Genomic DNA, 15693 nt, shown 5'->3' with positions numbered 1-15693 from the left:
CAAGGATTCCGTGGGAAATTTCTCGTTGATTTGCTCGTCTCTGGTTGTCTCCAAAGCTGGGTCTTCTAAGCGTGAGAGATGATCTGCAGCAGTGTTTTCTGCTCCTCTTTTGTCCTTGATTTCGATGTCGAATTCTTGGAGGAGTAGAATCCATCTGATCAAACGGGGTTTTGCGTCTTGTTTCTTGAAGAGGTACCTGATGGCTGCATGGTCTGTATAGACTACTGTTTTAGAAAGAACAAGATAAGAACGAAATTTATCAAAAGCAAATACCACTGCTAGTAATTCTTTTTCTGTAGTTGTATAATTTTCTTGTGCATCATTAAGAGTTTTACTAGCATAATAAATTGGGTGGAAATGCTTTTCTTTTCTTTGTCCCAAGACTGCTCCAACAGCAAAGTCACTTGCATCACACATGATTTCGAAAGGAAGTTTCCAATCTGGCGCTATCATGATAGGTGCATTGACTAGCAATTCCTTGAGGGTTAGAAATGCTTGATTGCATTCTTTGTCAAAGATGAAGGGTGCATCTTTTTCAAGTAATTTTGTTAGAGGCCTTGAGATTTTTGAAAAGTCTTTGATAAACCTTCTATAAAATGACATTTTGTGACCGAGTACTATTCCCTCTGTTACCATGAAATGACATTTTTCCCAGTTAAGGGCGAGTTTAGTTTCCTCACATCGGGATAGCATTCGTTCAAGATTATCGAGGCATTGGTCATATGAGTCTCCAAAGATGGAAAAGTCATCCATGAAGACTTCCATTGTCTTTTCGATCATATCATGGAAAATGGCGACCATACAACGTTGGAATGTTGCAGGCACATTACATAGACCGAATGGCATGCGTCGATATGCGAAAGTTCCGTAGGGACATGTGAAAGTTGTTTTCTCTTGGTCTTCTGGTGCTATCGGTATTTGAAAGTAACCTGAAAAACCATCTAAGAAACAATAAAATTTATGACCGGATAATCTTTCTAACATTTGATCAATGAAGGGTAAAGGAAAGTGGTCTTTCCTTGTTGCTTCATTTAATCGCCTATAATCTATACAAACTCTCCATCCTGTGACGGTTCTCGTTGGTATTAATTCATTTTTCTCGTTAGTTATTACCGTCATACCTCCTTTCTTTGGGACTACTTGAACGGGACTTACCCACGGGCTATCGGAGATAGGGTAGATTAGTCCGGCGTCAAGCAGTTTGATGACTTCATTCTTAACCACTTCTTGAACATTGGGGTTCACTCTTCGTTGTGGTTGAATTACCGTTTTGTAGTCATCATTCATTAAAATTTTGTGCGTGCACATGGAAGGGCTTATTCCTTTAATATCTACAAGCTTCCAAGCGATCGCGTTTTTGTGTTTTTTAACCAAGCTAATTAATTTTTCTTTTTCTATGTTACTTAATTTAGATGAAATGATTACAGGTAAACTACCATCTTTGCCTAGAAAAGCATATTCCAAACCTTTAGGAAGTTCTTTGAGCTCAATGGGTGGGTCTTTAGAAGACACCTTATTTTGTGGCTCATCTAGATTAAGAACCTTAAAGGTTTGTTCTATGGCTATCTCTTCTTCGACAAAGTGGTCTTCTTCGTTAGTTGTATCGGGTGGTTCAGCTTCATCTTCAATTAGGGGGTCATTATTGCCAAAAGGATACTTCATTGAACGCTCAAGATCTATGCTCCTTTTGAATGCCCCTAATTGAAGAGGTAGATTGTTGAATTTCCGGTTTTTCAAAGCTTTATGAGTTTGCACAAAAGGTTTTCCTAAGACTAGTGGAGCGTCATCAAGGATGACGAAGTCGGTTGGGATTACCATTTGATTTGTTTGAACCAAAACATCTTCAACTACACCGATTGATTTCATTACTTTTCGATCGGATAGAAAAATGGGAATTTGAAGTGGAGTAAAATCACTAATACTTAATTTTTCAAAAATGTAGTTAGGCATTATGTTAACAAAAAGATCTTTATCAATGGTGATATTACTAATAAAGGAATTTTGAAAGAAACATGGAACCGGTGTAATGTTAATTTCAAAAGGATCTTCTTTTATTAACGAGGTTTGATCATTAGTTAACTTAATACTCACTATTTCTTTGATTTTAGCACTAGTGTTTAACTCTTTTAAAAACTTAGCATGAGGGGTTACTAAACAATGATTTTCGAAAGTAGGTGACAAGAGATTAATTTCTTCAAAATTAGACTCTTCTTGAATTTTAGCGTTATCGACCTCACCTCTTTCGTTGTTTAACTCATGTGTTGGTTTTTCACTTTCTTGTTCTTCCATTTTTACATTTTCAACTATCTCTACGTTATTATCATTTTTTAATTCTTCTCTTGCGCGGGATTCCTCTTCCCTTGCGCGAGATTCTTTCATGTAACGTTCGATAGTTTTAATGTGTTCTAATATCCAATTGGTCACTTCGGTGAGAGAAAAAGAATTTGGATCCTCAAAGCTTGAATCCGGTTGTTCGATCCTTGGTTCCTCATAATACTCATATGAAGTAGATGGTTCACACCATTGTTCTTCATTGTAAGTATATGATGGATAAGGGTCGAAACTTTGTTCTTCATAGTACTCATATGAGGTGGGTTGTTCACGCCATGGTTCCTCATAATAAGTATATGTAGGTGGTGGCTCATATCTTGAGTCTTCAAAGTGTGAGTATGAAGGCTCATACCTTGGTTCATCAAAATATGAGTATGAGGGAGGAGGTTCATACCTTTGGTCTTCATAGGATGTGTATGAAGTTGATGGCTCGTACCTGGGCTCCTCATAGTAATGGTATGAATTGGATGGTTGATATGAGTTATTATATTGAACCGAGTGTGTGTTATGACAATTAGTGCAATAATTACCCCTATAATCATCCTCATCATAGGTGTAGTTGTAACCTCTTGAGTATTGATCCATAAGAATCACTCAACAGATCACAACTGAGTCTCGGGACCAGAAAACAAAAATAAAGACGGAAACAGAAGCTGGACACGGCCCCGTGTTCAGGGTCTGTATCTGGGCGTTTTAATTAAAGTTACTGGTCACGTTGGACACGGGGGCGTGTTCAATGGACACGGCCCCGTGTTCAGACTCTGTATCTGGGTATCTAACTAAAAATATGCAGCACGGGGGCGTGTTCAGCGAGCACGGCCCCGTGTTCAGGCTACTGTAAATGCAAACTAAACTAAAATGCAGAAAAATGTGCGCGCGTTTTGAAAAGGTTTTGAAAAACTGATTAGGCCGTCGATTTTAAGCTTTCTTAAAATCCTTGTGTCCCCGGCAGCGGCGCCAAAAACTTGATGTGCGTGAAGTGTGTTATATAATTTTGATGTATATTTAAGCCCTTTTTTACACTTTTAGCCAAGTTTTAAATTTATAAAACACGATATTTACTAACACTAAACACACATATGGGCAAGTGCACCCATCATGGACGTAGTATAGTGTTGGTAAGATACCGAGGTCGTCCAAGGACACAAGAGCTTTTAATACCGGTTTATCCTCAACGTCTAATCAAATCAAAAAGTGAGAAAAATGTTTTAAACTAAGAAAAATAAAAACTAACTAAATGCTGAAAAATAAAATAAAGTAAAAACAGATAGACAAGATGAATCACTTGGATCTGACACGTGTGTTAGTATAACCTTTGATTATTTTCGCACTTTTGCACTTGTTTAAGAGATTATCTTAGTTATTGTAGTAGCCCCTCTTTTGAAGGCGACGTTACCCTCAACCTAGTAGTTTGAGTCAGCAAGGATACAATCCTAAAGGGTCGGATTATTGAAAGATAATGAATTAAGTTATTAATGCAAATTGTGGTAGGCCCCGCTTTTGGCGGTGACGTTACCCTCGGCTAAGTAGTCTGAGTCAGCAGAGATACAGTCCTAAATAGCCGGGTTGTAGTATTAATAGTAGTTAACTTATGAGGGGGTCAAAGAGTTTGGATCCCCGCCATCCAATACCTATGGGCATTGAAGGAGATCCTACTAAATTTGACCCAGGTCCCAAGCAGGACCTCTAAACGCTGAACAAGGGCAAGACCCTTACCAAACCGTTCCCTTAACCCCCGACCAGGTAGCCAACATACCTCCATATAGACCGTGGAGATATAAATGGTGAAAATCTTTTATTTTATATAGACAGTAAAATAACGCCAAGACACCACGGACAAACGATAAGGAAAGATCACCTTCAACATAAGCAACTAGTTATTAAAGTCATTAATACAAAACCAAATAAAAAGTGCAAAAGATTAAAAATAAAAAGTATTATACTAAACACTTGTCTTCACCAAGTGATGTAAGAGACTTAGGCAAACATGGCCTTGATTGTCAAGAACTCTTACGATCAATCTTGGATCCCGAGACGATTCACACACTCTACGATGGACAATGGATGATGGTGGTGGATGATGGTGTTATGGTGGTGGTGGGTGGTGGATGAAGTGTGAGAGAGGTGGTGTGCCAAGGGATGAAATGGAATGAAGCCAAGCACCCCTATTTATAGGCTGAACAGAAGGCTGGGCACGGCCCCGTGTCCGCTGGACATGCCCCCGTGCCCGTCTGACATTCTCTCTCTTCATTAATTATAATTCGCAATTACAATTAATGCGCCTGCTGTACTTTCACCACGCCCCCGTGCCCGCTGGACACGGCCCCGTGGTGGGCAATGGAAGCTTCTACTGGTTTGTCTTTTCTGCTGCTTCCTGGGCACGCCCCCGTGTTCGTTGGACACGGGGCGTGTTCAGTCTCTGTTTTCTCTTCTTTGCCTTGGGAGGTGCCGTTGAGGGTCCGGGCAGTCTACTTTTGTTCCTTTTCTTGTATTTATGCTAGAATTAGTTGTCTTTTTGTTTCTTTTGTGATTTTGAGCTCATTTCATCCTGAAAATACAAAAGGAAGACAAAAACACTCTTTTTCCAACATTAGTACTTAAAAAGGGTTAGTTTTATGCCTTAATTGATGTGATTTATATGTTACATTTTACACACATCACTAAGTGAAAGGAAACATTCCAACTTGGTGGGGGATTGTTGGAAATATTAAAGAGGTAAACATACAAGTTGGTATGTTTCCTCCATCCCACATTGGTGGAGGGAGTGAACTTTGAGTGGTTTATAAGGGATTGTTCCTTATGGAACTCCAAAGTGTTAAATGGGTTGAGAAGTGGATGAAGCCCACACGCGCGCCGAGCCGAGCCGAGCCGCGAGCTCGTGAATGGTCTCGTTTGAGGCGCGAATGGGCGCGTTTGAGGCACACTTTGCACTTCGCACGTACGCATCGTCGTGAGGAGCTGAGGAGCTTTTATTTTTAGCTAAGGTCCAGTCAGGTGGGTCAGATTTGTGGATCGAATGAGATAGGGAGATAGAGATTAATTCGAAACAGTGGGGGTTATCCCATTGTGATTCGAATTCGTATGGGATAACTATCCAGCAACCGAATTCGTATGGGCTATGTATTCAGTAATTCGAATTGGTTATGGATGGTTATCCCTCCCCGTTTTTCTCATTCTTTGGTGAACCATAACCTATAAATAAAAGGCTCCTGCTGCCCATTTATTTACACCAATTTTCGCAGCCCTCTCTCTCTCTATTGTGTGTTCCTGTTTTCGTTCTAGCTTCTGCGTTTTCTGGTTTCCATTGCTGTTGAAATACCAGATCAGTTCTGCATTAAATCCTGGGAGTTTACGCTGCAGCTCACAGCAATACGAGCGCGTAAAATCCTTTAAGGACAGGAATCATCTGTGCAGTTCAAGGCTTTCGTTCAAGGATCTTCGTTCTCACTCGCCAGGTTGGTTTTAATTTACGTGTTCTTTAAATTCGTCCGACAACGGGACAGTCTCCTTCTACCTTTCTTTAATCAGTTTGCTCAAGTTGGAACAAACTGGTTTGGCTGATAACTCAGTAATTAATAAAGTAATATTAATTTATTGTTGATTAATTCAATATTCAACAGGGAATACTGTTGTTGGTGGGTCGGGTAGGGTGGTTCGGGAACCATTCTCGGGTAGTAGTTACCAAGTAAAGTAGTGTTTGGTTAGGGGAGAGAGAGAGAGAGAGTAGTGTGTAGAGAAACTAGTGTAAAAAGGTGTGAGGTATGATTTAAGGTAGTGTTGTCACCGATTAATGTGTTTTGAGGTAGTTTAGGGTATATTGCGTTGACAATACATGAGTGGTGAAAATTTGAATAATCTTTGTTACATATTATGAGGTGCAAACTACATAACCATTGGTATGTCTATGATGGCTTGAGGTTACACCCATTCCCCGCTAAACACATGTTGATGATTTCCATCACAGCACAATTATTTAGATACTTGTGTTTTACAAAAGAAAATTTGAATAATCTTTGTTACATATTTATCAGGTGCAAACTACATAACCATTCGAAACAAATCTAATTTCTGATTAGTCGGGTCAGGGTCGCCCTCTCCCCTTGCATCGAAAAACAATTTAATTGAACCCATACCAGAAACACCAGTCAAACCAAGTGAAGCATCGATTCACACCGACTGAATTACCTGCTAAAATGGTACATCACTTTATGAAACTTTATGTCATTTTAACCAAATGTTTTGATGGGTTGCTACTTGTAAAATCGCATTGTTAATCTATTATGGGGTTAGCCACTTAACATAAAAACACATGCATGTTCTTAATTTTCTTGATTATCTGATTAAGATTATGAGTAATTCGTTAAAATATTTCAATCTCAAAGTGATACCACGAATACGGAATTATCCAGAAAAAATATAACTGTAAGGCATGGACATACCAATGGTAGCATTCAGGCATTAGCAAGAGGTGTTGCCGCCACAACGACAAGAGCTTCTATATGTAGGTTTCATGTCACTCAATCAACCTAAATAGCTTTCTGAATCTTGTCTATCTAATATTCAATTTAAAGCATTACGTGTTGCGAAATCAGTAATCAGATAAGACATCAATTTTTTTTATTAAAACGATAATGTATTTCTCTATAAAAAGAACAAAGTTCTAATTTCATGTTCTTGTAGTGTATTAGAACAAATCAAAAGATTCCCTTTTATAGCTAGGAAAACATCATAATATTTGAGATGACAGTTAACCATTATAACTATCAACACTTACAAAGTTACATTAGGTCAAAAATATTTACTAGGTTAGTTTTGAACACATAACTTACTAGTAACATGCATAAATAACTAATTAATACATGTGTTAAGTTATGATTTATACGTGCAAATCATCATAACATATACATTATTAATCGAATTCAAATACACTTAAACTTATGATTTTTTATCGGTATCTCGTAACATTGATATCATAGGTCAATCCTTGTATATATATTCCTAATGAGCATATACGGGAAAATATGATGAAAAACACCATACTTGTTTATTTTACTTACAAAAGTCACTCAATAATATTTTACACGTAAAAGTCCTTCAATTCCATATGTCAGTTTGGACAAAACTGTAAATTTTTAAGAAATAATTATACAAATAGTCCCTGTAATATATCCATATTTCAGTTTTGGCCCCTGACTTTTAGAAAAACTACTCGCAGTCTAATCCAATAGTTTGCACAAATGTAACAAGTTTAAGATAAAACTGAAAACAATGGTATAACTTATATAAAGACAACAAAGTCAGGAAGAACGGTAATTGCTAACGGACAAATGCTTGCTTGGAGAATGATAATTCCAGTCAACATATTAATTTTCTACTTTTTTAAACGACAAACTAATATATTTCTAATATATGTATTTAACTAATGCTTTATTGGTTAACTATTTAAAAAAAAGTTGAATGTGTAGTTATGTTTAAGTTTGTTGTTCTCGACATTTAGGCATAAATTTGTTGAAAACGGAGTTATGTTCAAACTACAACCTTTTTTTGTTGTAAGTTATACGACTGTCAGTACCATGAGAAGCCTGACCGATTCTGACCGAAAAACATAGGCACCGATATCTGTAATATTGGTAATCGTTATATACGTCTTTAACTCATTTAGTAATAACTTGAGTTAGGTTAACGTTGAATAGCCAGTTATGTTTAATTCGTTTTCCTTGGAATTTCGAAATAAATTTGTACTCAAAACAAAGTACTTTTTATAGTATTATAAGCTATACAAGTGTAATATTATAAGCTATACAAGTGTACTATTAGAACTGATATCAGCTATCGCTTTTATGGGTTTTGATTGATGTAATATAGGTGTTGGTATCTTTTAGAAGTATCACACCTTTAATTTTGGGTTTTTCTTTCGGTTGCTATAACTATAACGAGTGTCGGTATTGTAATTAGCCAAACCGATACTGGCCAAATTCACGCAACGTAGGGCAGAAGCATGCCACTAATTTTAATTAAAAAACAAGAACCTTTTTTATTTAATTTGTATTATTTGGAACTCATCTTTTTTATGTTCTAGAGATTCCAAAACTTGCTTTACACGTTAAGGTATTTATGCACCAATAATTTGGAACATATATCCATAAGTAGATAACAAGTTTATCACACAACTCATTTATACACGATTGAAAATCAAATCTTCCCTCATTTACGAACACTAACGTTCACGAAAACGATATCAGTAATTCATGTCCAACAGCCAAATCTTTTCATCCGGTACAAAATATTACGTGGGGCATAGAGAATTGGTTGATATACAAAGTGTTCTCTGTTGCGGTGCTAATAACTAGACACTTGTTAGCACCCGAAAACATTTTAATGCTAACTTGACTCTATTTATATACATAAATGTATAACAAGTTACATAAATCAAGTTTTCTTAATGTCAACGAATCGTATTATATATAGAAAAAGTGTAACGTACAATAGGCCTCATCGTACGAAAGTACGCGAGTTGAAATCGCATGTTATATAAAATAGATGTATGCGTAAAAATGGGAAAATCGCATGTTGTGTATGTGGGTGAAATCGTATGGGGCATATACAAATCACATGGGGGTGTTTTAAATCAAAATCGCATGGGGTGAAACATAAAATCGCCCGTTGGAAAACAATCGCGTAAGTAATGTATGTTAAGCCATTTTGTACGTTAATTGGCCTCATTATATATATTTGAAAATTATTATTATCGTATTAGAGCTCGGTTTCTTACTATAAAGTTTTACTTGTTTGCGCGGTGACATATTTTAGTTAAAATTCCTTCTTTTAAACGGGTTATATATAGTGAGACATATATGCGGATTTAGTAGTGAATGTTTGATGTCAACTCTTATGATGCTTATACAAACAAACACAAGCAACCCTATTTATACCCAAGTAAGCATCATCAGTCGACACTAAGGTGTGTTTGGAGCATGTTTTATTTAGTAATGAATATATAATTGCCCGAAAATATATAGAAAAACAAAAAAATAATAATAATAGGTTTCAACAATATTTGAATATGATTTAATTAATTCCCTTACAAGTAAAACATGTCACATGGAGAAGAAGGGTTCTGTCATAAATTGTGATTTTGTGAATGTTGTGTGAGTGAGACATGTTAGCCTGTTTGATTATGACCAAAGGAGCAAGTGGACACCATACTAATGGCAGTTGAATAACATGGATACAGGGGTAGACATTGAACCTAGGACCACCTAAGATTGAATGAACCCGGCAAGTATCAAACTGGTTCGTTTGGGTAACACCACATATCCAACATTGTCGTCGCCTCATTTATGTTATGTCTACATATCCAAATTTGTACCTATAAATATACTTATTACATTGTTCACCATGTTTCCGATGTCCAAGAAACTTTTACCGGAGTGGGTCACGGTAATTAACCAAAATCGACCCAAATTTTAGTAATAAAAAACAAGAAATATACACATGGTGGTGGGACTGGTGATCAGGTAACAGGGGCGGACCTAGAGTGATAGAAGGGGTAACCTCCGTTGCCCCTTGACGTTCCGGTGATGCTCCGACGGTAGCTTAAATTTTGGAAAAAAATTGATGTTTTTTCGATTTCGTTACCCTTTTTATTGAAATGTTACCACTATATGGATTTCTAGATCCACCACTGTCAGGTAAACAACTTTCTCATTTCAGCACATTCTAAACGTCAACACTTTCACAATTTCTCGCTTCTCTTTTCTTTTAGGTTTAATGTATTATCATTTGAAAATACACGATCATCCAAAAATATACAATGTTAATCGTATATCAGAATTCAGACATGTAAAAGAATATATATTATACCTTGTATATTATAATAAGTGACGACGGGCAATGGATTGCTCCATTCACCCAACTTGGGCTGCCATCACACAAGCCCAACAGACAAGGCCCAAAGATAACTTAACTTCCCCATTAAGATTTCCTTCATACGAAAATAAGCGGGAAACGAGGATTCAGAAAGAGCAGGCAGCATTTAATGTCCGATGTGAAGAGTATCTCGGCTGGCATTGTACTTCTCCAGCCGGAAACATTAAATGAGGTTGCCATCCTACCGTTGGGAGTCAGACACGTGTCTGAGCTCCCCGAAGACCCTTAAAACCCGTTAGATCATCTCATTAAATATCCCACATGTGAGATAAGGCATGGAGGTTATATAAGGAAAGCAAGAAGTGATCATGGGGCAGTCTCTCGGAAGGTATCGCATTTAACACTCTCTCATTTACTCCCCTCTCATTTATTCCGACCAACATTCTTACACATAAAACACACACACATTTATTGGATTCACACCTTAGAGGAAGCATCCCGGTGGTCATACTCATCGGGATAAACTCCTCAGCTCTTTCGGCAAGTTTACTTATTCTCACGCCGGAGCTTGATCACGGATCCCCCTTCCGGGACCCTCTGTGACGAGGCTAACGGTTTACTTTTTTGTAGCAACGAAGGCCGTGATATCTTGACGTCAGCGAAGACCCCATTGAACGTCAGCAGAGATTTGGGTATTCGACATTGGCGCCATCCGTGGGACCACAGCCTGACTGGTGTCTCCACACTGAACTCCGACGTCAAAGATAACCCGTTTCAAAAACAGCAACATGGCTACTCCACCCAGTTCACGTATCATCCAGACAGTACAGAACGACCATGATAATGTCACAATGGAAGATATAACCCACGAAGAAGAAAACGAAAACCAAGTGGGAGTTCTGGAAAGAGAGGAGACCATCACTCCAGATTTTGTCACCATGCACAAAGACAAGCTAAAAAAGTGCCTCGAAGATTTAGAGAGACAAGAAAAGGTTAACAGCCTCAGGGCTAGACTGTCCTTCAACACACCTTCCAACCAGGAAGGGGTAGACCCACAAAACAAGGGCAGTGGTAGTGACCCACTGGAAACGTTCATGACTGCCCTTAGGCAGATGTCCTCGGAAGAGAGGGAGGATCTCTTTGCAGGAAAGAAGGAAAAAGGGAAAGAAATGGAGAAGGAAGGTCAAGGTGGTGATGGTCTGGATCAACCCTACCTCCCTATAGACTTAGCTGAAATTTCGAAATTCACTAGAAGGATCGCTGAAGCACCCATGCCCTCTAAGACAAAGCTACCTCCAAACTTCGACAGGTATGACGGGACTAGAGATCCCGAGGACCATCTCCATGCCTTCAGAGGTGCAGGACAACTGGGGCGGTGGCCCATGCCGGTTTGGTGCCACATGTTTGTGCAGACCCTAATGGAGGGGGCAAGGCTCTGGTTCGACAGCCTTCCCCCCGGAGGGATCGACAGCTATGAAGAGTTAAGTGAAAAATTTCTGAGAAACTTTGGTCAGCAGAGGAAAGTGGTCAAGAACCCAAACGAGATTCTGCACATAAGACAGAGGGACAATGAGCGAGTTGACCAGTACATGGAGAGGTTTGTCAAGGAAAGCATGAATATCAAGGACGTCCCGGAGGTCATGAAGATCAGCAGTTTCATTAACGGGGTAAAACATGCACAACTATGTGAGAAGCTGGGGGAGGAATTCCCACATTCATCTGACAACCTCATGGACAGAGTCAGAGCCTTTGTCAGGGGTAAGGAGATGGACACTACACCCCGAAGGCTCACCACGGCTGCAAAGCCTCCCGAAAAAGGTACACCTTACTCAAGAAAACCTGCTTTTGATAGAATATTGCATGATAGAACAAGGCCCTCGTACTCCCCATATAGGCCTCGGGGAAGAGGCCAATCCCCCTACTCTGACAGCTTCACCCCTCTCACCAAAACCCCAAGTGAAATATTGGCTACTGAGAGGGTGAAGGGCTCCTTCCCAAGGCCACCACCCATAAAACCCGGGCCAAAGGAATAACCAAATGAGTATTGTGACTTCCACAAAGGGTTTGGCCACAAAACTGATGATTGCATGTATCTAAAGAGAGAAATAGAGGCCGCGGTGAAAACGGGAAAACTGGCCCATTTGGTTAAGGAAATAAAGGAAGGGGGGATCGCAAATGGAAAGATGTGAGGGAGCCTGGAAGGGCAGATGTTGACATGATTAGAAGGAGGGATGAACTTGATACCACTAGAAGTGTAAAGGCCAGAATTCTGGGCTCCCGGAACCACATGAAAGCTCCCATCTTGATGCCATACCTGGAGGAAAACGAAGTACAACGACTCCCTCTCAACATCTCAACCATAATAGCTGGTCACAAGGTGTCTAGAATACACGTGGACAGGGGATCTGGAGTTGAGGTAATAGATGAACACTGTTTCCTCAGATTTGACAGAGATATAAGAGATCGGCTCGAGGAGGACTCTATCCCCTTAATAGGTTTCAACAACAGTGTGTCACACCCCCTGGGAAAAATCAGGCTCTCATTCACAGTCGGGGTAGGGGATCGCGTCCGAACTATAAACCTAACTTTCACAGTGGTCCGGGCACCCTCAAAGTACAATGTAATCCTAGGAAGACCTGGGATTGGGGACCTACAAGCACAAGCATCGACCCCACACGGAGGTTTAGTGTTACAGACGCCAAAAGGCTTGGCTTGGGTGAAATCTGCATACGAAGTAATTTCCTCCGTGTCTGAGGGGGAGACATCTGAGAAGCCCCAGAAGGAGGGGTTCGAGGAGTGGGTCCTTTGTGATAGATTCCCGGAACAAACGGTCAAAGTAGGAAGTCACCTGAGTGACAAGTGCAAGAGTGCTCTCAAAGAGTTACTACTCCTCAACATAGATGTATTTACATTCCAACATGGAGATATGACAGGAATCCCAAGAAGCTTAACCGAACACCGACTCAATACATACACCTGGGCAAAGCCAGTCAAGCAGAAGAAGCGGAGCATGGGCCCCAGCAAAAGGAGGGCCGCCTGCGAGGAGACCAGGAAACTGCTCAGATCTGGAATAGTCAGAGAAATGAAGTACCCATCCTGGGTTGCAAACCCGGTTATGGTTTAAAAGAAAGACGGGGGACGGAGGATGTGCATCAACTTTCAAGATCTAAACAAAGCGTGCCCCAAGGACTGCTACCCACTTCCAGAGATAGACGTCCAGATGGACTCCTTATCTCAATATCCCCTGAAGTGCTTCTTGGATGCCTACAAAGGCTATCATCAGATACAGATGTCAGTAGAAGATGAGGAAAAGACCGCCTTCATCACAGATGAGGGGACATTTTGTTATACCAAAATGCCCTTCGGCCTCAAAAATGTTTGGGCCACCTATCAAAGGTTCATGAATACCTCTTCAGAGAACAACGGGGACAAAACCTGGAGGTATACGTCGATGACATCGTTATCAAGAGTCTGACTGAAATGGCCATGATAGATGATATAGCTGAAACTATCCGTATCATGCAAGATGCTAATATGAAACTAAACCCTGGGAAGTGCTGTTTTGGGGTAGAAGAAGGGAAATTCCTGGGGGTGGTGGTCACTAAGGGTGGAATCAAAGCTAACCCGGAAAAAACTCAAGCTGTGACTGAAATGCGATCCCCCAGGTCCTTGAAAGACATCCAACAGCTGAATGGAAGGCTAATCGCCTTAAACCGCTTTTTATCAAAAGTGGCAGACAGTACCCTTCCCTTCATGAAGGTGCTGAAGGAGTGCCTTCAAACGGACAAGTTTAAGTGGACCTCTGAGGCAGAAACCGATTTTCAAGAAATGAAGGCTTACATCTACAAACTCCCAACCCTAGCCACCCCAGTACCCGGGGAGCATCTACTCTTGTATCTATCGGCCTCAAAAACAACTATAAGTGCGGTTATGATGGTGGAACGGGAGGGAAAGCAGATACCAATATATTTCATCAGCAGAACCCTCAAGGGCCCCGATGAACGCTATATGCCCCTAGAGAAACTGGCTCTAGCTCTCGTCTTTGCATCCCGAAGGCTCAGAAGGTACTTCCAAGGACATAAAATCACCTTAATGACAGACCAACCCCTCCAAAAAGTGCTAAGGAGGCCGGAGTTGTCGGGGCGGCTGGCTAAGTGGGCCGTAGAGCTGGGGGAACACTTCTTGGAGTTCAAACCCAGGACAGCCATGAAAGGACAAATACTAGCCGATTTCTTAGCAGAAGTCCCCGAGGATGAGGAAAAAGAACTTTTAAGATGGGAGGCCTTGGAAAGGGAAGAGAAAGAGAAGGAAGACGAGGCTGTGTGGAAACTACTCACAGACGGAGCCTCTAGCGAAGAAGGGAGTGGAGCGGGCATTACGTTAACAAGCCCTGAAGGAGTTGAGCTAACCTACGCCATCAGGTTAGATTTTGAAAACACCAACAACACTGCGGAGTATGAAGCCCTCTTGGCAGGAATGAGGCTGGCCAAGAAAATGAATGCGAAGCATATAGAAGCCAGTACCGACTCGCAGTTAGTGGTCAAACAATACCAAGGGGAATACGAGGCAAAAGACAACACCATGGCTCAGTATGTAGCGAAGGTAAAAGAGACAACTGAAGCTTTCAAGACCTTCAAGTTAGAATACATCCCCCGCGGGAAGTACAGAAAATCTGATGCCCTCAGCAAACTGGCTTCTGTGGCATTTGACCATCTAGCCAGAGAAGTCAAAGTGGAGGTACTGACTTCCCCTTCTCTCAGCACAGAAGAGGTGGCTGCAGTCGAAAACGCACAAGAAACATGGATGACACCGATTGCAAAATTCCTCAGAGATGGAACATTACTCGAAGGAGACTGGGCAGCTAGGAAGGTAAGAGTTAAAGCCTTACAGTATGAGCTGGTTGATGGAGAACTTTACCGAAACTCATACCTGGGCCCATCCTTGAAGTGCGTCGACATGGAAGAAGCTAAGTATGTGATCAGAGAAATACATGAGGGGATTTGTGGAATGCATTCGGGGCCAAGGACGGTAGTAGCAAAGGCAATGAATGCGGGATTCTATTAGCCTCGAATGTATGAAACAGCATCCGAGGAGATTAAAAGATGTGACAATTGCCAGATCCACGCACCAATGACTCATCGCCACAAACACCCCATGATATCCGTCTCAACGTCTTGGCCCTTCCAAAAGTGGGCCATCGACATAATCGGGCCATTCCCAGAGGGTCCAGGAGGGGTCAAATATGTGGTAGTTGCCATCGATTATTTTACCAAGTGGATAGAAGCGAGACCCTTGGCAAAAATAACCGGGGAACAAATGAGGCGGTTTGTATTAGACAACATTATCTGCAGATATGGTGTCCCGAAGGAGCTCGTGAGTGACAATGGCGTACAATTTGCTGGAAAACCCTTCAGACCATGGTGCGAACAAATGCATATACAACAAGTGTTCACTTCCGTCACCCACGCCCAGAGCAACGGGCTAGTGGAGAGA

The 15693-nt window shown here is 40.7% G+C and overlaps 1 protein-coding gene across 1 annotated transcript; it reads left to right on the top strand.

The window, feature by feature from the left end:
• Positions 1 to 13680: 13680 nt before the first annotated feature.
• LOC110933920 lies at positions 13681 to 15264 on the top strand. The gene has a single exon (XM_022177120.1). It carries the CDS (start codon positions 13681 to 13683, stop codon positions 15262 to 15264), a length of 1584 nt encoding a protein of 527 aa, XP_022032812.1.
• Positions 15265 to 15693: the final 429 nt, after the last annotated feature.

Source organism: Helianthus annuus, chromosome 4 (assembly GCF_002127325.2).
Source record: "Helianthus annuus cultivar XRQ/B chromosome 4, HanXRQr2.0-SUNRISE, whole genome shotgun sequence".
Classification (NCBI taxonomy): domain Eukaryota; kingdom Viridiplantae; phylum Streptophyta; class Magnoliopsida; order Asterales; family Asteraceae; genus Helianthus; species Helianthus annuus.
This window is presented reverse-complemented; position numbering and strand designations above follow the sequence as displayed.